This window comes from Cupressus sempervirens, chromosome 9 (genome assembly GCF_028749045.1).
Source record: "Cupressus sempervirens isolate cs-2001-9-10 chromosome 9, ASM2874904v1, whole genome shotgun sequence".
Lineage (NCBI taxonomy): Eukaryota > Viridiplantae > Streptophyta > Pinopsida > Cupressales > Cupressaceae > Cupressus > Cupressus sempervirens.
In genome coordinates this window covers 671,736,594-671,760,757 of record NC_143126.1, presented here as the reverse complement: position 1 = coordinate 671,760,757, position 24,164 = coordinate 671,736,594, and the positions used below count along the sequence as shown (strand labels likewise).

General features: G+C 34.7%; 1 protein-coding gene across 2 annotated transcripts in view; it reads left to right on the top strand.

The window, feature by feature from the left end:
- The window catches only part of NAR1 (ferredoxin hydrogenase), a 125,305-nt gene that overhangs the window by 12,042 nt on the left and 89,099 nt on the right, over window positions 1-24,164 (top strand). For both annotated transcript variants that reach the window (XM_089801610.1, XM_089801609.1), the window contains exon 3: window positions 445-702. In XM_089801610.1, coding sequence (XP_089657736.1) covers window positions 589-702 — 114 coding nt within the window. In that variant the 5' untranslated portion in view covers window positions 445-588. The remainder of the gene's footprint in view (window positions 1-444; window positions 703-24,164) is intronic.

Genomic DNA, 24,164 nt, shown 5'->3' with positions numbered 1-24,164 from the left:
TCTCCATTAAGATTCAACAAAGATTTGTATCTTGGGTTAAGGTTGAATATTGACTCAATAAGTTCTATGCTGATTGTTACACCAAAGACTGTTATTTGCAGTTAGAAAACATTAGGAAGTGAAATTTTGCTTGTAGTGCATTCAAAATTATAAAAAAGAAGGAATGATATGATTCAACTGAGTGTGTAAGAAACTGCAGGATTTTTTGTACTTGTCAATAACTGATACCATAAACTTGATGATTTTATTTTGAAATAAAAATGGGAATTTTGATGTTGTCAAGTTAACAAAACTCAATGAAAATGAAAACAGTGCAGAAATTTGAAATTTGGAATGTGCAGTAGTGGAATGGTTGTAGTATATTGACACAGGAACCGGAGAACATGGAAATTGAAATTGGCCATTTCTTTTTTCATACTAATTTTTAATTTTCATTCCTTGTAGCAACAAAAAAATTTAGAAGAAAAGTTATTCAGGAAGGGGAGTAGCAGAAGCGATAATAGCAATTCCTCATTGTCCGGGGACTGGAACAGACATAAATCAGAAGCAGCAGCAAAATTGAGGCCAAAAGGAATCATTGCTGTCATCATGGCAGAAAAATTTTCTGCAACTTTGAGATTGGGTGATCTCAATGACTTCATAGCCCCTTCACAGTCTTGCATTGTTTCCTTGAAAGGGCTCAGGGCAATCCCAAAAGCAGAGGTACCTTTTCTCCCTATTGTTGTCTTCTTTCTTGAATCTTTATCCATCCTGAATAAAGGTGTAACAGGAGCATTATAGCAGTAAAATAGTTTGTAATGTCTAAAAACACTGCAATTTCTTCTACCACAGTATTTCAAATGGCATACATGATATATAAAATGAATTCTTCCATTTGCTTCTTTTTCCTACCTTCCATCAGGTCTGCAGAGCGACCAAATGCTTTGCCTAAGAGATAAAACACGTGGGAAAGATTGTACTATATCTGTGAAGTTGGTTTGTTAATTTTTATTATTTTTGGAGGGATTTGTTATGGTGAATAAATTGGCTTTTGCTCTCCACATAACTTAATATTATTTTTTGCCTAAAGTTGTTACAAATAAAATTAAATAAAACAAATTCATTTATTGTTTGGACCATAGTTGGAGAACTTACCAAGGCCTAAAAAATAAATTCGGGGAAAACTCAGCCAGCTTTTGGCAAAAACTCAGCAATAATCTAAGGAACTTAAAAATTGCTTTTATTTTTAATAAGAACTGCATTTTTTTATCTCAAAATTCAATGAGAAGATGCATCCAATGAGTTGATAAATGAGAATACAAAGTGGGTACAAAGTTGCATTCTCTTGAAGAATACTGATGGTTTGAAGCAAAATAGTAAATGATTTATGTAAAACTAAAAGTAAATACATCATTCCAATTACATGTTCCTCTTCCGAGCACTAGGAAAACCTAAGGGAGAGGTAGAACTAGAGGGAAAGTCCGAGAAGTCTGCACTGGGTATGACTGTGCCTGTTCGCTCGGTATCTCTGAGTCAGTCTGTGACTCGTCCTCCATCCTGAATGTAGCTTTGCGTCTAGCTTCTCCCGGCACTTGCAATGACTACTCATTGAACTCAATGTCATCCAGTGTGAAACCAAATCCAACCTCCTCCTCCACATCCTGCTTCTCCAGATCATTGATATCATCCTCTTCTAAAACTCTGCTTCAAACCCGCCTCGAATGCACTTCAAATCAATAGAAATCAGTTTGCAAGTGTTTGGAATACATGTGGCCTAAAGACCTTTTTCCTCCTCTCAGCAAAATACAAGTGAAGAAATAAGAAGTGAAATTAAGTTGGGCCGTCTTTTGCCTTTTTATGCTGTTATAAAAGTACAACCAAGTTTTTAACAAAAAGTTGCTGAGTAAAAACTCAGTAAGTACTTGGCGAGTCTTAGCCAAGAATTCGGCAAGTTTTTGGCCCTAGTAAAAGTCATACAAACTTGCCAGGCCAGAAAACTCGGCCAGTTTTTGCAACCCGGAGAGTACTCTGTCAGTAGTATATCTATGATTTGAACATTTAGAGCCAAATGCAATGGTACTATCAGCAAATTAGTTGTGTTATTTTTATAAAAGCTTTCACACATTTCATTTAATTATCTTTTATAGAAGTCTCCTACCCAGATCTGCACTAATTTTATGACAGTCTGGTACCCAGACAAATAGAGCCTGTGAGGTACCCAGGAGGTACCTGGAGCATTACCTGTGCTGGTATGGGTACAGGGGCGTCTAGGTCAGAACGTAGTAATATAGCTCAAAACATTTATTTTTCTGATAGCTTGTTCAGAATACAAAAGCTTATATCCTTCAAAACTTGATCTGAGTCATTAAACTCCTGCACGCAAGGGTATGATTTAGCATATAGAACTGTATTTGTTTGAACCAAATTCCAGGGAATTCCCTGTTGACATGTGTAGTGTCTTTATTGAATGCTTGTGAAGCATACCATCATAGTGTAGAATGTGTTATAACCAATTCAAAACTTGATTGCATTACAGAAAACTTATTTGTTATTAAATTGTGTTGTAGCAAAAATCTTACAAAGGTTGATGTTTTGAAGAAAACAAATTACTGTGTCAAAATCTGAAGAGAGTTGTCAAAGAATTGTCTTTGTCCACTGGTTTAGCTTTTGTTACTAATTAGTTATAGATAATTTCTTATTTGTTATTTGCTCATAATTTAAAAAAAAATATTGTTGAAAATATTATTTTTTAATTATTTATATTTCATTGTTAAGCTGAGAGGCTTTCTACAGTGGCAGCAATCTTCAATGTAAACATTTTCCATTTTGAAAAAAATTTGACATTCATTTACACGTCAAAAAAAAGAAATAAACTAAATATAATTATAATTAAAACCGTGAAAATTACAAAGAGGAAATGGAAGTAAAAATGAGGTAGATCAAGAGTTTCGAATCATTTCCTCACACCTTTTAGACTCACATAAATATGCGATGAGAAAATAGACGCCTCGAGAAAGATATCTCTCGGCTTATTTTATATATATATATATATATAATATATATAAGCTAGTTGGTACTAATAACTAAAAATATTGTTGAAAATATTATTTTTTAATTATTTATATTTCATTGTTGGTACTAATAACTAAAAATATTGTTGAAAATATTATTTTTTAATTAATTAATTATTTATATTTCATTGTTGGTATTAATAACTATTTCAATTTTAAATCTAAAACAATTATTTATTTTAATCCAAGAAACATAAATTATTAATGACTTATTGTTATTGATAATAAATATTTTTGGAAAGTGAAAATTAAGACTAGTGCTATTGTGTTTCTATAAAAGAAGGCAGCAACCCTTATAATGTACAACTAATGTGAGGCACACAGGCTTCCTGCTTTTTAAAAATGGTTAACGTTCCAGAAGTGTGCCTATAATAAAGGAGTCTAGTGCGCTTGGTAAAGTTTGGCAACTTTTTTTCCGATGAGTGAAGTAAGGGGTCTGAGTCCAACAAGACATTCATATATACTAAAATAGATTGAAATTCCTGGTGCAAATGTTAAGCAATGATGGCAGAATCAATGGATAAGGCACAAATTTCCAACCATTATTTTATCTTATGTGCGATCTAAGAATCGTATACCTCCTTAAGAAACTCTGACCATGGAAAGCACTTCTGTGCAACCAACATGTTCCTCAAATTCAGAAGAGGCAGATGACATTGACCTGGGGCGACCCATCTGATCTAAAAGTGATTCAGCCTAGATTGCTAGGAAGTTGTAGCAACTTTGAAAGGACAAGGAACGGGAATGCGTGCTATAGAGGCATTTAAATGATCTAGAATGATTTCATAAAAAGACATTTTCTAAAGCTATTTACTTGGAACTTGGAAGAGCACGTAGAGCCAAAGATTATCTAAACCGTCACTAGAAGAGTACTCAGACAAAAGCTTTTATTATTTGCATTTTTATCTTTTTATTCTTTGTAATTCCTAAAATTGGCTCTGCTGCAGTTTTCTTGTAAAAAAGAGTCTTCTATTTTTTTGCTTTTGCACAAGTGTAGTTGTTAACCTCACAAAAGATCAATATTTCCTACACTTTCTGGTCAATTTGAACGTGTTAAGTTTCCGAACCAGAATAATACAAATGTAATATACAGAAAGTCAGAACAGCATATGCACAAATGAAACGATTATTTACTGTGGGAAAACCCTCCTACTCAAGGGAAAAACTCAGCCACACCCCAGAAAGGATGCTCTTTATTAAAAGCTTGAAGACTCAGATACAAAGATCTCAAGCTGATCAGAATATAGTCTAATCAGTGATTGTTAACTCTTAACAATAAAGCAATATGCCTCATGCACAGTTTGACCACATAAAAGAATTATGTAGCTTGCATCACATACGACTGAAGATTCTAGCCAATCAATCATTAGGCTTTATTCACCTTCATCACAAATTGATCACAGATTCTATGAATATCACACATTCCAAACAATCATACACAGATCATATATTAAATTCAGCTATACAAAAAAATATGATACAACTCTTATACTTTCACAGCAGGATATGTGAAGTTTCTGCAAATTCTGCTATAAAGCAGACTGATATAATGCCTTTTTGATTGCTGAAGATGGTCTTGATTATACAGACCTGTATATGAAGTGTTACATGAAGTATAATAATTATTCTAAAAATGTTTTTATCCCTGCTATGAAAATGCATAAGGCATTAATGCTACAGGAGCAGACTTAATTGTATTTGTGTGTCCTCTATCCACATTCTTACCTTCCTTTATAGTAAGCCCAAGGAACATGTCCTTACAAAGGACATGACCCTTTCTAGGTGTTGGTGAACAGATTTGTCTTTTAATAAAAAGAAATGAACGAAAACTTCTACGCCCAAATTCACAAGACAAATGCAATTTCCCAACAGTTGAGGAATCTCTACTTCTTCAATTCCTCTGTGAATTTTGGTAAGGTTCAGCTTCCTTATTAGATATTCAATCAAAACCACCTTCTAAATGAGAGCTACTTTGAACCATAAAGTATTAAGGCTTCCCATCTATTCTTAGATGGATAATCTGATAAACAGTAATTAAATAAACAAGAACACATACAACGGAGAGAACACACAGTTTCTCTATCAATTACTTCTTAAAGACCATTCAAAACTAATGCTCATCTAACATAAAAAGGATTATCCAGCATCAAAGGAATTTCAACAATTCAATATTGATTCAATACTAAATCAATAACGAGCAAATTCAAAGCATATTATCTTCGAACATTCAAACATTTTCCTTTCCAAAAAGAACAATACTGTTCAGATACAATGCTGGAAACTTACATTTGCATAGCTATAAAACTTAGATAAAAATGGTCACAGAATGATAACCATCAAAAACTGCCAACCCCAAATGCTACTGAGTTTCAAACTTAAATAGAAAGCTATTCGAGAATCTCCCTAAAAACTGGATTCTCAGACAGTTAAAAGTAGTTATGAAAACCAACATTAGGGTACACAAACCTAGAAATTAACTTTTAAAAACAGAACCAAATGTCTTGAAAGCATTTAAAAGATAACACTAATCATCCACTGATTGGTGAAATGGTTCTTCTTCCTCCTCATCTTCAACATCACCCTGTCCACGTGCAAGCTTCTATGTTCTGAATGCGTTCATGAATTTGGTCATGGCAGTTGTATTTAGGCTCTTGATGCTCTGCAGTCTGTTTTTCCAAATATCTTTATCCAACTTCATCTTGTTCATGGTATCCAGGTAACTAGGGAGTCGTAGAGTGCACATGCCTGACATTATCGTGCTCTTGGCCACCTTGGAGAAATCAAACGATGTAAGATCAATTTTATCTTTCACAAAATTCATGCGTTCTTCATATTGTTTGATCATGGTCTCCACATTGAAACCTCCTTCCTTAAGAGGAGTGGAAAAGGCTGAGCCGATGGATTGAAAGTCCTTGCTTACGTTTTCAAGCAATGTCTTGAATTCCTTTTCACATGACTGCATCTTGGAAATAGCAGAAGTGTAATTGGATACCCTCCAGGCTATATTCTTTTTCAAAACTTGAATCAATCTTGCGTCCACGTGCTGCAGCGTGTTTTCCTTTAGAAACTTTTTTGGCCCGTAATCTTCTACCTCTATCAATTGGCTTACCATGGCTGAGAATTTCTCGACTTAACCTTTCTAAACTGCCGACTGAATGCGAGATTCATCAAGTGCTGCCCCAGCTAGAGAAACAATTTCATGCAGATTTTGCATGAGTTCAGCGACCTGATTTGTTACTAGGCTAATCCAACTGAACATGGCTGACGACATCATCATCTTTCCTTTCTTTAAATCCTCTAGCAATTGTTGATTTTCAAGGGCACTGGAATCAAAGGTAAGCCGTGATTGGTCACCAAACCAAACTTTGACCTTTCAATGAATTTATATATTCGGCCATTGCATTATTCTCAACTTTCAGTTTCTTCTTTTCAATCTCGTCTTTCTATGACTGTAGCACAATTTGTTTGGTAGATGCCTCCACCCAATGTTCCTTTGTTTCACGGTTCATCACCCCCAAATCTGTGTGTGTGATTTCAAAATTGTTTAGATCCAATTTATCAGTTCCCTCTTTTTGATTGTAGGTGGCTACTTTAGCTATACTCCTCCCCATTGCACTATCAAAAGTTATTTTGGCTGTGCTTTTAGTCCTCTTAGGTTTTGGGGCCTTGTTGTATATTTGCTCACAATGTCGTCATCAGGGAAAGAAACAAGAACCAAACTCCTCTTTCTATTTACTAAAGCTATGGGCCAGTTAGGAGTGGTAGCATCTTGTTGCGATTTGGCACCTTTTGAGGGGTGTTTACGACTTGTATCCTCAGAGGAGACAAACCCACTGTCATTTGGACTCTCTGGCTGTTATCAATAAGTTCACCACCTAAGTTTTTATTTGGCTTGCAGTCTACCTGGATTACTTAATGAAGTGCAAGGTACTCACATTTTGATCTTCTTTTTAGAACAAGCTTTTTGTACAAGAGGCGGATTATTGATCTTCTTCTTAGAAATACTTGATGACCTTTTGCTACTTGCAATTGTAAGACCAACATTAGAAATAGGGTCAATTTGGTCACTAATACGTGTGTCCTTTTTCATTCTTAACCAAGACTTTGTCTTTTCAATCACATTTGTTGTTCTTTCAAGAATATTATCCTCTTCTTTAGAGTTCCAATTTATAGCAACTGTGTCATAATTACTAGTTCAATTTCTTGGGGAATTGGGGTATCTGTTCTATCTTCTTCTATGTTTGTGATATCTACACCCAGTTTCAATTGAAAAAGATGGACTTGTGCAACAATGAACCTGGATAACTCTCTTCTTCTCACCTCCAACTCATCTGCACAATCCTCCCAAAAATCTTCCACATTAGGGACATGTACAATCTTTGCATGAGTGTCAAATAGGCTATGAATAATTCTCTTGCTATCAAAATCTGGTCTAGCCTGATAGAAGCCAAAACCAAGTCAGAGCTTACACATGTTGCATCTTTCATGCTTCCGCATGTCAATGTGCCTAGCTTAAGTGGGAAAATAATATCACAAGCTTCTTCAGCTGAGAATTTGTTAATTATGGCAATTAATTGCCGAGCTACCTCTGTTGGGACAAAGCAATCAAGAGCAAACCTGGGAAGGCGTATAGGCTCTTCATCAAAACCTCCTACACTCAAATAAGTAAATTTAGGGAATTGGATGTACAGGCTACTGAAAGATTGAATAAGCTTTTGAGACTCAGGGGACAATCTATGGTGCAGGGGGTTTTTCAATTCAAAACACAATTTTCCAAAAAAGATGTCATGGATCCTTCTGAAGTCTTCCAGAGCCTTATCCTTAATCAGCATGGGGCAATAATTATGTATGGTAATTTCAATATGCTTTGACAGGACCTGTCATGAAAACTAGATTTACAGAAAGCTTGATGGAACTCTAATTATCACAATGAATAATAGTAGGATTCATGGGTTGACCAAATAATCCCACTAGTAACTTTCTAAGCCAAACTGCTTCCTGAGAGGCCATTGTTGGTGCAATTATTCAGCTTCTGTGGAACTCTGTGCTACTGATGCTTGCATTTTGCATATCCATGATATCATCGCTGAGCCTAAATTGAAACATCTTGAAGTGCTTTTCCTATTGGTAACACTTCCGTCCCAATCTGAGTCTGTGAACCCATGCAAGTCCAAGTCATCTCTCTCATACTTGAGCCCAAGGTTAAGAGTGTCTTGTAAGTATCTCATAATGTGTTTGACTGCAACTAGGTGAATTTCCTTAGGTTCACACATAAACTGACTTAAAGCATTAACAACATAGCAAATATCGGTCTTGTATTTACCGAGTACATAAGAAACCCAATCATTTCTCTATAAAGAGTAGAATCTACAGAGGATGATTCTGCTGCTGCTTCCTTAAGTTTGTGTAGATTAGTCTCCATAGGAGAAGACATAGGTCCGCAGTTCCACATTCCAAATCTCTTCAAGATGTCTAATGTATACTTTCCCTGATTAAGTATGATGCTGTCAGAGTTCTGCCATACTTCTAGTCCTAGGAAGTAATGGAGTCCTAAATCTTTCATTTCAAATTCTTTGATTAGATCTTTCTTGCATTGATCTATAAGATGATCATCACTTGTTATTAGTAAATCATTAACATATATTATTAAAATTATCATATCGTCTTTATCTTTTTTTATAATAGAGATTTGGATCAGCTTCATTCTTGGAGAATCCTAAACTGGGGAGATACTTATCAATTCTTTCATACCATGCCCTTGGAGCCTGTATAAGCCCATAAAAATGCTTATACATATGAATCCCCAAAGGAGGAGTTTATAATGCAAAATTAGGTGAAAGTAGGCCCATATAAAAACTCCCTCTTAAGTTTGAGCAACTCTAAGGTGAATTCAATTCACATATACAAGTTTCCTATCTGCTCCCTCTGAAGTTTTGGTTTAGCTACTTTTGTAGGACTCCCTCTCAATGTGTACACTGTAAGGTCCCCTCTCATTATCTAGCCAAAGTTTACGGATAACTTCTCAAGAGCTTACGAGTCATTATCAAACCATGAGAATTTTCTATGTCGTTTACTTGAGATTTATCTCAGAATTAATGGTTTATACACCAGTTTTAATTTTTTAACTCATACTCAAAAATGAATATAATGTAATATCCCTATTGACATTCAACCATAAACAGAAAAATATTCTGCTATGTTTAGAGTGCACCTGGAAATGTTTGCATGCTCTTGGAGATGGTTCCCTTTGACATTTCGCGACTTCCTCTATGCACCTCTGCACACCTTTTGTTCATTCATTTGCTGAAATTTGATTACTGAGATCTCACATTAAGATTGTTTTAGTATGTATCAAATTTTACAAGCTTCAGGCGATCCGCATACTGAGAATCATCAGCAACAGGTGTATTAATAACTCTGTGATATGGTAAGATTGTACTGTCTTGTCGCAAGTCTGGAAACAACAATCTATTACACCGCTGAGTGCATGTGCTGCCTCTTGCATGATGAAATATATGGCTTATACAGACGCTGGTAGAAATTCACAATTCCAAAGTAAGGCTCCTTTCGTGCTGAAAAGTCCATTAAACTGTCATTATCATCAACTCCTTGGCCAAGACAAACTCTGAATAGATTTATTGTCTCTGTGAACATCAGAAGCCCGGCTTCACCTGCACAACGCACGACTACTGCAAAGTACCATCCACAGTTCTTCACCATTGGTCCAAACGCATTCCTGGTAACTCACCTGTTCAAGAGAACAAGCACTGGTATTTATTGTTTCAGTATGTCTTCCTCTAACAAAATACATATATGCTCAGGCTCATAGAGATTATAATTGCCAACAGTAGGAAACCAAGGAAGTATCAGGCTCATATTGTTATTTCCTGTCTAGCGTCAAATAATGATAACATGCCAGAGTTTCTTCACGACAATATAAATGCTAGATGAACCAAGGGGATGCAGTGTATCAAAGAGTTTTATATTAATGTCCTTCAAAGCATTCACGGCATAAATTTGATTCAACTCCCATTCATTAGTAATGAAAATTTCCTTTGAGCCCGTGGTAGAGATTCAGAGCGCTCCAACCGGCAATAAGCACTATGCGGCTTGAAAGCTCTACCATGTTCAAATATTCACATGTATGTTGATTCTGCGATTCCTCAATGCCCAGCCAATGATAGGGTCAAATCAAATTAATCCGTCTTTAGTGATAGTTTAATTACTCTGCAAATGCTTGTTCATCCACAGCATTAATTTCAATGTGTTTGCGCAGTGTCGGTTTGAAATATTTTAATCCTCATTTTCGTTATCGTCAGGTGCCTTTAGAGCAAACAAGCACATTGAAAAACGTAATTCGGAAAACAACATTTCATGTCCCTGCCTATTGCATGATTTCAACAAATTGCAATAACCACCTTTCGTGAAACGACATGTCCACTTTAAGCTCAAATACCCACATCATGATTTGAATCATATTAATAATTCTTGCAATAGCGAAAGGGAATTTTTATTGAATCTATATCAAGTCTGGTTCAAGCTCATAGCATTTATATCATGGTATTCAGTGATATTCGGAATGCCCTATAAGACCCGTACAATGTCTGGTTCATTGTCAAAGATCCATGTCATACTTTGGGAAATATTATTAATACCGATACATTGTAACAGCCAGCGAAAAGATCCATATAAATTTATAAAACCTATATCATATCTGGCTAAAGAATATAATGTTCGGTGATATTGATATTAGGAATCTGGTAGTCACGATTCCGTTAAGACCTTGCTTGCTTTATATTCTTATGTTCTTTGCCTTCGTCCACTGGAAATTGCTGAGATTGGAATTTACGGCAAGAGTATTCCTGTTCGACTTAGGGAACATATTCTGACTGATATCTATACTGGATTCATACTTCTTTACACATGGAAGTTTTTGCTGTACAACTCAACACCTTCTTTCAACCTTCCACTAACCTGATAGAAGTCTCGGTTCCGTTCAGTAGGAAGATATTTGTCTGGCTTCAGTAATGAACTGCTACAGTCTATACAACACATCTGGTCAGCACATAATTTAACACTTCTGTCTGAAGTTAATGCCCTTGCTATGTGATTACTGCCACATTCTGTGAATCACTCTGCCAAACCTTTTGTCTTCGGCACTGCCAAGATTTCTCCATAAAGAAGAGATATAGATTAAAACATTTTTCATTCATTTGGTAGCCTCTGAATATAAAGGCATAGTTACTGTTCGATTCTGCCCATGAATCTGAATAGATCTACCTTCAAGCAGTTAGCTTCTTACGAAGGAACTAGGCTCTGATACCATGTGAAGTTTCTGCAAATTCTGCTATAAATCAAACTGATATAATGCCTGTCTGATTGCTGAAGATGGTCTTGAACATACAGAACTGTACATGAAGTGTTACATGAAGTATAATAATTATTCTAAAAATGTTTTTATTCCTGCTATAAAAACGCATAAGGCAGTAATGCTAGAGGAGCAGACTTAATTGTATTTGTGTGTCCTCTATCTACATTCTTACCTTCCTTTATAGTAAACCCAAGGGACATGTCCTTACAAAGGACATGACCCTTTCTAGGTCGGCCCTCCATAAGACATATTATTATGCCAAGATCAGCATCTCCATTTGCTGACAAATAGCTAGTTAAACTAACTACATTTAGTGTTCACAAAGGATTGCGATCTGTATTATAGTTTATTATGTCTTAAAGGCTAATGCTATAAAGGAAATTCATGCTTTATCAGATCTGAACGATCTGTAGAATCAGACCAGTATGGTGTCAGAGTTACAGAATTAACAGGATGAATGTAAAACTCCAATCACTGCTAACTTTGCTAGCTGAACAAAGACAATCAAAGTCCCTTTTTATCTTGATTACATTGAATAGAGTCATTGCACAGAACTAAAGAAGACTCCCTTGAATATCAAACAACAATAATAGCCTAGTTCTATGCATCTTTTTGTCCACCGCTTAATCTGTAGACTAATACGTGATATATCATCTAAACAACAAAAAGACACTGGGCATGAACATTTTATTCTTCACAAGAATCAGCGCGACTTCCAAAGAATGTAGGAAGATCACCGTCACAAACATGGACACGCTTCCATGAATTGTCCACAATTAAAAATTACGAACTGTCTGGCTGTAACCACAAACCATTAACAAATAATTTCTTGATGCATCCATGATGCCATGTCATCCGATTCTGGCAATTAAGAAAGCACACACAATAATAATAATAAATAAATGGAAGAAGGTATGTAATGTCCCCACTAGTAGGGTTAGTTTGGGACAAGTAATACCTGCAAAATAATTGTTAGAATTACAACAATAACAAAACTAATGATATTAGTCTAGCCTCTAATTTAATTCCAATCTTAAGGATGTCTCAAGATTGGGCTTCCTAGCTCATAGCTACCTTGCCGTCTTCTCGGGAGCGCACCCCTTAATTTTTTTTCTTGACGGGACATCCTCTATCCAAGACCAATCACATATGCATATGTTGACATCATCAGAATATTCTGGCACAGGGAAATTGTCTATCAATTCTAGTCATGGTGGTCATATGGAGACCTTAACGCCTCACATACACCATGATAGGAATCCCATTAATCTCCATGGTGTCAGTCCCATGGACTGACACAATATTATCCAAGATACAATATTCCTCACATAAAGAACTGTATTGACTATCATAATAAAATACATTCACATTACTCAATAAATAAAAATCATATTATACCCATAAATATAAAACAATGACAACATATCATTTTAATGGGTTTCATTTCTAACTATAATCTTTAAAATACATAAATTCAATACATAATATCAAATCTTTCCCTATAAGAACTTATAGTGATCTATCCAGAATATATCAAATATATTTTTATATTAATAATCATAATATCAAATTTAAATAACCACATAATTTTTATTCTTTTAAAATAATAGAAATTTCTATACATATTCATTTTAAGAATAGATTAATATTATACTTTCAATATGTATTGAAATCAAAATAATATAACATAATTTAATTATAAAATAATTACATACCTTTACCTTACCTTATGAGTGATGGCTCCCTCTTTAATTCTTCTCAAATGGAAAGTTTTATTGCCTTATCTTTATTTAGTTAGGAATCTTTCCTTGCAAACTTCTTTATTTCAATTTTTGTCAGTTTTTTAGAGCCCAGCCCCTATAATTTCAGATTTTGTCCCCTTTTCAAGCTTATTAAAATTTCCTACTTCCACGCAGTACATACATTCAATGTTTTCCAACATAATTAAAGATGGTCTTTGTTCACATTTGGTATGTGTTTATTGTTGCCTTAATATATGCCCTCTTGTCTTTTTCCCCGATTATCCATATTATTCAGTCCACCCTGCTTCCTCTATTTATTTGATTCACTACTGCTTATCATTAACAATGTGCGCAATAATATATTGTTCTTTACAGGCATGTAAAAGGTCACAATGTTTGGCTTGTGACTTAGTAAATAGAATAATTGCTTATCTTAATGCATTTAGAGACTTAGGTAATATAATGTTTGATTTGTTATTTTAAATCTTTCATACATTAGTAGTTACTAATGACCATCAAATAATTATTTGATATTTCTATTTGATTATTTAACTTGGTGTCTAATATAATTATATTTTAATTGTAATTCAATTATCTTAATATGTATATTTTTATCAAGCTATCATATATATATATATATATATTCTTTTAGTTATATTTTATCATTAGAGGGGATATTACAAGGCAGGAAGACCAATATATGGCGATTGCAGATAGAGATTCCAGCTTGATATGCTGTTGCATATAACTGGGCAGTGACAGTTAAGAAAGACGTCACTTCACCTTTTTTCGAATGCATAGCCTTAAAGAATGAATAATGGACAGCAACAAGTACAATAGTGTCTCTGCTGAAGATGTGAATCTCGAGGGATAGAGGATACAGAACAAAACATGTTCGAAAGCGATTGAACCACAGCCCAGCATAGCAGATAAACATTGAGAAACTTTAGCTGATCACATAGGTGAGAATGATCTCACACGTAGCTACAAAACACTAATACTCCCTCTTAGCATGTAAGCGATCATACATATGTCTTACCGTCTCTTAACATGGCAAGTATAAGAAGCTGCAACCAAAAGGTCTCAATAACAAAATCTCATCACATATTTCCTCAACGTAATATTGACATCTCAGCAAGAAATATATCATGCCTATTCTTTAGAAAAAAGAAATGTACAAGTGCTAATCATGGAATCACTCAATGCGATGTCGACATAACATTCGCCATGGCTACATCCAAAGAGTGAATAAGCACAAACATCAAATTTCTTTCATGACATTCAACATACCTACTTGCTAATGCCAACTTACTAAAGAATGACAAGATCTTACATCTCTAACTTCTCCCAGAGAAGAGTGCATTACCACCTTACTTACTCGTAGAGTGTGGTTCCACCATGCCTACTTGTACAGGGTGGACAAGGGATTCCACTTCGAAATTTTCCCTCTTGGAGAAGAACTCATTAACAAGGATTTAACTTCAAAATTCTCCCTCTCAGAGAAGAACTCATTAACAAGGGACTTCACCTTGAACTTCTCCCTCTCGGAGAAGAACTCCTTAACAAGGGTTTGCACTTCGAACTTCTCCCTCTGAATGGAAACTCCCTCTAATTGTCATATCCTCCTTTTAGAAGAGTCGTGTGATTTCAGATAATTAGTTTGTCATGCTTCAGCTCCTTGATAATTCTTGAATGCACAAGAGGGATTAATAATAAATTCATTGAATCAGACCACTTAGAAGGGATATGCAAAGATTATTGCTAAAAGAAATACAAGAATTGCTGTAGTGAAGAACTTAATAGAGGATCTATATCAATAATTCAGGAAACAAAGACATATCTTTTGATTATGCTCGTAGATGCCATCAGCTTCCTCATCAATCAAAATCAAGCTAGTACAAAATTGAAGATTTGACCAACACCTCCCAGGAATACAATCAGATCTTCAACACTTATTCAAATTTAAAACAGCCGACTCATAGTAGAAGGTTAAACAACAACCAGACCACACTAAAGTCATACTTTATCTCTTAGATCAATAAGTATCAGCATATATAGATCCTAACATCTTGCGTTAAAAGTTTTAGAAGGAGAATCCTTAAAATTTGACATCAGATTCTTTATGTGCAGTGGCAGCATCAACTTTTGCAGCAGCAGTTTGATGTTTTGGTTTTCATAAACAATCTCTGGCAAAGTGACCGTACTCTTCACATCTGAAGCATTTAATCCTGGAAAGCTTCTCTCTTTTCTTTGGACCAGGCACTGAATCAGAATCAGAATCTCTATATCTCTTGAAATCATCTTTGTAAATGATTTAAGGATCTCTGATAGAGAGACATGGATATATATACTTTCACTTGTTCTGATTATAACTGCAGGATACCGATATGTTATTTAACAATTCAATATGTATGCTCACTGAATCTGAAGATGATAAGAATTCAAGACAGATATATTATCTCAGATTTATAATATCGATTTAGATTGACCTGATAATGTTTAATGTTCTGACTGCAAATTGAATTGCTGAAAGAAGGGGATCATTACCGTTTTAATTGATGATGCTCTTCATCAGTGATTGCATATTATATATGACAGTAAGGAGTCATGTTCCCGTATGGACATGACTCTACTTGGCCAAAGGCCACGTAGGGCCATTGCCATACAGGTTCATGATATACATAGACTAACGATTGGTTAGTAACCAATAAACATTAAATCATTGCAATCGAATATCTCAAGGTTTAAGTATAGATTAGTAAACACAAAACAGTGATTAGTATATATGTGTGTGTGTGTGTGTGTGTGTGTGTGTGTGTGAGTGTGAGTGTGTGAGTATAAATCACAGAATCATATACTTGGAATATATACAGTATTCTTCACTTCTGCTGAAGCTATACTTTAACACTCCCTCTTAGCGAGGGAGAAGTGAAATATCAAGGATATCTTAAAGAGTCAACATATATAATAATATCAACATTAATGATATTCATTCACCAAACAAATTATCTGACTATAACACTCTGAATGTAGTGACTTGTCAAATAACCATAATCTCAATGTTATGAACACTATCATAACATATATTATGATCTCCAGTATTTTCGGATCAATAATTAGAATGATTATAATACGTTTGTTATTAATGACTTCCAGTGTATCCGGATCAATGCCATAATTTATCATGATAATAGGCCTATCATTTGTAAGATCGTCACCCTACAATGATTACCTTATGAATATATCTCTGAAAGATCGTCATCTTTCATTACATATCTGATGTGACTATTCAACTAGAAGCATAAACACACATATAAAGTTTAAAAACTCAAATTCAATATTCAAAATTACAATTTGATCATACCAAGTTTTCCTTTGAAATGTTCCAATTTAACCTTGGCAAGAGGCTTGGTAAGAACATTTGCTGTTTGCTCATTAGGACTTATGTACTCTAATCTAATAACATCTCGATCTACCATATCCATAATATAATGATAAGGTATCTCAATATGCTTAGATCAATTGTGAAAATATGGATTTGCAGAAAGCTTGATACAACTTTGATTGTTGTAGTGAATGATAGTTGGCTTCAACGGTTTCTTGAACAACCCAACTAGTAACTTCCGCAACCACACTACTTCTCTAGCTCCCATGGATGAGGCTATATATTCTGCTTTAGTAGAGCTTAAGGCAACTGAAGATTGTTTTCTGCTAAACCAAGAAATTATTGCAGATCCAAGGTTGAAACAACATCCTGTAGTACTCTTACATTTAGTAGAGCTTCCTGCCCAATCAGAATTTGAATATCCATGAAGATTAATTTCAACTTGATCACATTTGAGTCCCATACCAATAAAACCTCTTAGGTATCGTAAAATATGCTTAGCTGCCATGAGGTGAATCCTCTTTGGTTCAACATGAATTGACTTAATTGTATTGGTTGCATAACAGATATTTGGTCTAGTATTAGCCAATTACATTAGTGATCCGATGATCTGCCTGTAGTAAGTAGGATCAGTAGGTTCAGATTCAAATCCGTCATTCTTTAGTTTATGTAAGTTAGCTTCTATAGGAGCAGTAACAAGTTTACAATCCATCATTCCAAACTCAGTCAAAATATCAATAGTGTATTTTCCTTGATTTAAGATTTAGTTCTCCTTTTGCTATACTTTTAGACATAGAAAGTAATGAATAAGTCCTAGGTCTTTCCTATCAAATTCTGCAGTTAGTTCTTGTTTGCATTTAGCTATAAGATGTTCTTCACCTATCATTAGCAAGTCATCCACATATAAAAAAAGAATGATCATATCATCTCCATCTATTTTAAAGTATATGTTAGGGTCAGCTTCATTGTTGGAGTGCCCTAATTTTGTGAGGTAGCTATCTATTCTTTCATACCAAGTTTTGTGGGCTTGTTTAAGGCCATATAGTGCTTTCTTTAATTTACGCACATGAGAGTCTTTGTCATGAGTGAGAAATCCTTCTGGTTGCCCAATATATACTTCTTCAATTTCACCATTTATGAATGCTATTTTGATATCCATTTGATGTATCTTCCATCCTTTGGATGCTGCGATTGCTATAATAGTTTTAACAAATGTGTACCGGGTGACTAGAGCAAATGTTTCTTCATAATCAATTTCTTCCTTCTGTGAGAATCCCTGAGCCACAAATCTGGCTTTGTATTTTTCAATGCTTTTGTTTGGTGCATGCTTGATTTTGTATAGCCATTTAGAAGAGACAATTGATTTGTTCTTTGGTCTAGGTACAACATCCCACACATCATTTTTTAGTATAGATTGATATTCTTCAATCATTGCATCTTTCCATGATTTGCTTGAAAAGGCTTCTTCAACACTTGTAGGCTCTGTTTGGATGAGTTCAGAAAGAAGTGCTACATAGCAGGATTGATTTCTAGTGCTCTTGCTTTCTCTAATTACTTCATCTGGTTCTATGTGATTTTCTTCTATCATTTTTCTAACCCATAGTGGTGTCTTTTTGTTGATAGAGTTTTCAGTATTCTCAGAATTTGGAATAATATGTGTAGTTTGTTCAGAATCATTCTCCCTCTCATTCTCTACTAATTGATCCTCATCTAGTTCAAAAGTAGGTTCTACATATGTTTCATCAATGTTCTTTGAAAGATTAAAGGCAATGTCTTGTTCAAATTTTACATCTCTACTAACTTCGATGGTTCTTTGACTAGGGACATAGATCCTGTAACCTTTGGTTGAGTCACTATATCCGATGCGTATACCCTTCTTTTTTCTAGATGGTTCTAATTTTGTTCTCTCCTCTTTAGGAATATGTATATGAACAAGACGCCCAAACTTAGGTGACTTAGGTCTGGTTTGATGCTTGCAAATACTTCTTTAGGAGTTGTATTATCCAATATTGAGTGTGGACATCTATTTTGAATATAAATTGTAGTATTTGAAGCTTCGGCCGAAAAAGAGGTATGAAGATTATGGTCATGCATCATATCTTTGGCTGATTCAATAATGGATATGATTTTCCGTTTTGCAACTCCATTTTGTTGAGAATTGTATGGTACAAAAAACAACTCCTTAATCCCAATAGTAATGCAAAAATCTTTAAAGATTTTAGAGATGTATTCACCTCCATTATCAGATCTTAGGGTTTTTATTTTCTGTCCAAACTAATTTTTAACTAGGGCATTGAATTCTTTGAATTTAGATAATTCTTCAAGTGATTCCTTAGGAAGTAGATCCAAGTTCTCCTAGAATAATCATCTATAAAAGTCACATAATAGAGGCATCCATTTAGGGAAGGTACAAACATGGGGCCGCATAGATCATTATGAATAAGTTCAAGTACAAAATTTGATTTGTGTACACTTTTAGGAAAGGATTTCTTTGTGTTTTTGCTGAGGGCACAACCTTTGCAAATGCTTAAATGATCAGGTTTGAGACTAGGTAACCCTTTTACAATTTTTCTTATTGATGATAAAGCATGAAAATGCAGGTGACCTAGTCTTCTATGCCAAATTTCATTTGTGTTTGATGTTTCATGATTTAGAGCTAAATTTTGCTAGTTACGAAGTTTATATAAACTTCCATCTCTAAATCCAATAGATATAGCTTTCTTGATGTTAGAATTCTTTGGCCAAGATAGAACTTTGTCTTCTTGGAAGGTGATTCTGTACCCTTGATCAGCAAGACCAGAGATAGATACCAAATTTCTTTGTATACCAAGTACACATAAAACATTTTTAAGTTGGAGAGTAATCCTTGAATTTAGTTGAATTGAACATGATCCAATACCTTTAACCGGGTGTGTAGAATTGTCTCCAATGGTTACTTCTTCAGAGGAATATATTTCAAAGCTTTCAAATTTATCCTTGAAGCCTGTGATATGATGTGATGCTCTGCTGTCTATAATCCAAGTATTCTTGTTGGAATTTAATTTACTTGAGAGTGCTAGATAAAATGTGTAGTTTGCTCCTTTTCCATCTTTTTCCTCCTTGACTTCTGCTAGGGCTGCTTGAATTTTCTTTCGCTCTGGACATAAGTTATGAGTGTGACCAAATTTGTCACATCTGAAACATTGTACTTTTGACCAATCCCGTTTCTTGTATGATTTGTTGAACTCCTTTCTGTTTTGTTCGAATTTACCTTTCTTATCTTTATTGTTGGAGTTAGCATGAAGAGCTTGAATTTCTCCCTTTGGATTTAAGTTGATTCCTCTGGAAACTAATCTCGACTCTTCTTGAGTACATTCATTTTTTAGTAGTTCAAATTTAGAAGATCAGGTCGAGAGCTTAGAGCACAAATTAAAGTTTCCCAAGATAGTGGTAGTCCTTTTAAAGCTATAATGCTAAGTTCTTTATCATCCACTAGGCTTCCAATAGTTGCAAGTTGATCTTTCAATTCAGAAATTCTTTAGAAATAAGACATAATTGATTCTCCACTGTTCATTTTGATATATAGGTGGTCTTGCTTTATTATTAACAATCTGCTAGTCTCGTTAATTTTAAAAATATTCTTAATTGTAGAGAACATCTCAAAAGCAGTTTTGAGACTCAATATAGAAGGAAAAATGTGATCCTTCACAGTGTTTGTAATAATCTTCATGGCTTTGTTGTTGTGCCTTTTCCATGTAGTTTTATTTGGATCATTTCCTGGCATTGATTTATTTGACTCTATGTATTCTTCTAATTCCATCTCTCATGGTATGATCATAACTCAATTTTTCCATGATGAAAATTTTGAAGCCCTTTCAAGTCTATTCTCTAATCTCTTACACGATTCACCATTTTGATTTGGAAAGATTTAAAATCTGATATTAACAATTCTGAAATTTAACAAATTTTATATCAGGGTTCTCTATCAGGATGGCTCTGATGCCATGTAAATGATTTAAGGATCTCTGATAGAGAGACATGGTTATATATACTTTCACTTGTTCTGATTATAGCTGCAGAATAACAATATGTTATTTAACAATTCAATATCTATGTTCACCGAATCTGAAGATGATAACAATTCAAGACTGAGATATATTACCTCAGATTTATAATATCGATTTAGATTGACTTGATAATGTTTAATGTTCTGACTTCAAATTGAATCGCTGAAGGAAGGAGATCGTTACCATTTTAATTGATGATGCTCTTCATCAGCGATTGCATATCATATATGACAGAACGGAGTCATGTTCCCGTCTGGACATGACTCTACGTGGCCATACGGGTTCATGATTTATATAGACTAACAATTGGTTAGTAACCAATAAACATTAAATCATTGCAATCAAATATCTAAAGGTTACGTATAGATTAGTAAACATAAAACAGTGATTATTATATATGTGTGTGTGTATGTGTGAGTGAGTATAAATCACAGAATCATATACTTGGAATATATACAGTATTCTTCACTTCTGCTGAAGCTATACTTTTAACAATCTTTCCTCCATTCACTTTCTTTTTAGATGTATGTGCAGCAAGAACATGATCTTTTTCATTGTGAGACTTCTGCCCAATTCCTCTTGCCTCCAATCTGCATTCCTCTTGATTGCAATAAACTCTCAACCTATATAAATTAAGATCATCATTTCTCCCACTGATACCTTGAATGAAGGATTCCCAAGAGTGGGGAAGTCGATTCACGAAAAGCATGACCAAATATTTATTTGCAAAAGATTCTCCAAATTGCACCAAGCTGATATCTTTACTCTTTAATCCTCATCTAGTATATAACAATTGATTCTCCTCTAGCTATTTTAACATGTAGAATTTGATGCCTCAGGCCTAAAGCCCTGATAGTGTTGTTGAATTCAGACAAGTTCTTCAGAGTCTGAAACATCTCTTTGGCTGCACTTAACTTTGAAATAATGGGAGCTAGACGATCCTTGACAGAACCAATCAACATTTTCTTGGCCTTGATCTTATTCTTTTTCCATCGACCTTTCTCGGCTTCTTCAGAAGGTTCTGCAGGATCTGAATTTACATAATCAAGAAGATCATTCTCTTCAAGTGCAATAAGAAACCTAGGCTTCCATGAAGAGAAATTTGTAGTGCCATCTAATCTATCTTCAACTTTCGAGCCATTCACCATTGTTATACAAAGAGATTGAACAACAAAAGAGAAACAAATAACACAGATAACTAAATACTTATGGTTCTGGATCAAAATTTTCTCTAACTTGGCTTTAGTACCATGTTAAGTCTTCAAACAAGAATAATATAAATGCAATATACAAAGTCAGAAAAGCATATGCACAAATAACATGATTATTTACCTTCTGAAAACCCTCCTACTTGATGGAAAAACTCAACCACATTCAGAAAAAATTCTCTTTATTGAAAGCTCAAAGACCCAGATACAAAGATCTCAAGCCGATCAGAATATAGTCTAATCAATGATTGTTAACTCTTAACAGGCAAGCAATATGCCTCATGCACAATTTGACCACATAGAAGAATTCTGTAGCTTGCATCACATACGATTGAAGATTCTAGCAAATCGATCATTAGGCCTTATTCACTTTGATCATAGATTGATCACAAATTCTATGAATCTCACACATTCCAAATGACCATACGCATATCATATATTAAATTCAGCTCTACAAAAAAATATGACGAGACTCTTATACTTCCATTGCAGGATGAATGTAAAACAATTATAGCATTCCTTAACTTTGTGTCCATACTTATTGCATTTGTAACAGTAACCATGAAATTTACTATTACTGTCTGTAGGCTTGGTTTTAAATTCATAGGTAGCATTTCCATACTTAAAACAATTATAGCAACGACCTTCAAATGTATTTGAGTTATTGACACTACATACATTTACAGTATGACCAATCTTTTGGCAATTCAAACAAGTGAGTTTGTGAGAACTGTTACTAGGTGATTTGCTTGTGATTGCCTTTGGACTGTTATGATGTTTCTTGTGTTTGGCTTTTGATGATTCACCAATCATGTATGGCTTCTAACCTTTGAATCCAAGGCCAGCTGTATCATTGGGCTTTCTCTGGTTCTTCAATTGTTCATCCAGCTTTTGCAGACTCTCACTGTATTTTTTCAGCTTTTCATTTACATCCTTATCTTTCTGCAGTTTGTTCTTTAATTTCTTGTTTTCCTCTTTGAGCTTCAAACTCATAGCTACAATCTCTTGATTTTCCATTGTTTTTGCATGAAGGTATTCATGCATGGCAACATTCTCCTGTGATATAGTAAAGAGTTGTTTATCTTTCTCATGCAGTGCATTTTCAACATTCCATTTGCCATCTTCAACAAGTTTCCTAGCATCTTTAAAACTCTCTCCCTTTCCAGAGCTTCATGCATTCTGACTGTCTGGCTTTCCAATTCTATTTTGAGGTTTTTGACTTTTTCTTTCAGCTTTTTATTTTTCTCTATCAGTTGCTAAATACCTCTTTTCAGATTCTTCTGATAGTTTCTCCATGTGTTCAATGTAGTCATGAAAAGACACCTAAAAGACATCTAGAAGAGTGCCATATATAGATCAAAGATTTAGTTGTTACCTAACAGTTTCAACCGGTAAATCCCTAAGATCGGATGGACCCTAATAGGTTCAAAGCTGTAAATCTCCTAATTGGGTAGACACTCAACAGAGTTTTGTAAATCCTTTACTAAGGTAGATCTTTGCAGATCTAATAGTACATATTATAAGGTACAAAGTCGCTCCCAATAGGGTGAACCCCCAGAAAGGGTAATTGGATGGTCTTAACTGGCTAAACTCATTTACTCGAGTAATGAAGATTTGTGGGTACCATCCCCACCACAGTTTTTACCTTCTTAAGAAGGTTTTCCGTGAGACCAAAATCATTGTGTTATGTGTCTCATATATGTGGTGAATTGATTGTATTATGCTTTATTTGCTGATATGGGTTATATGTTTAGTAAGTTGGAAGTTAGCAATTCAATCATAAAGGTCAGTAGTGAAAGTTTGTAGAAGTTTGCATGTACTGATTCACCCCTCCCAGTACTCAAGATTTTGAGCAAAAAATGGTGGAAAAAGACCAAAAGAATGGTCTTTTTTTCAAACACGGGTAGCAGAAGAAAATGTTTGCAATGAAAGAAACAGCTGAGAAAAGCAAAAACTCAGGCTGTTTTTGAAGCTCAAGTGCACAGAATAGCTGAGAGAGGCTGCGAAAGGCAGCAGTGAGTGATTGGCTAGAAGAGGTGCTGCAAGTGGTAGAAGAATGAAAACAATGATCACAGGCTCAAGAAATGAGCAAAAGAAAGGACATGTTTTGAGAAAAAATGATCAGAGACTAAGAATCAGTGCCATAGATGCAGCAAACCTTGGAAACAACCTGCAGTAAACTCCTTTGACACTTTTTGAAGCATGGATGGAGATTTCGGAGCAAAAGCTACCACATCAGTATTCATAGGATGCTGGGTGGGTTGCAGTATTTTGAAAAAAACATATTGGTAACAAGGATGTTTTGTGTTGCCCAATGCTATATGGTTTATTTTATTCAGTTTCTGTATCAAAGATTTGTTTT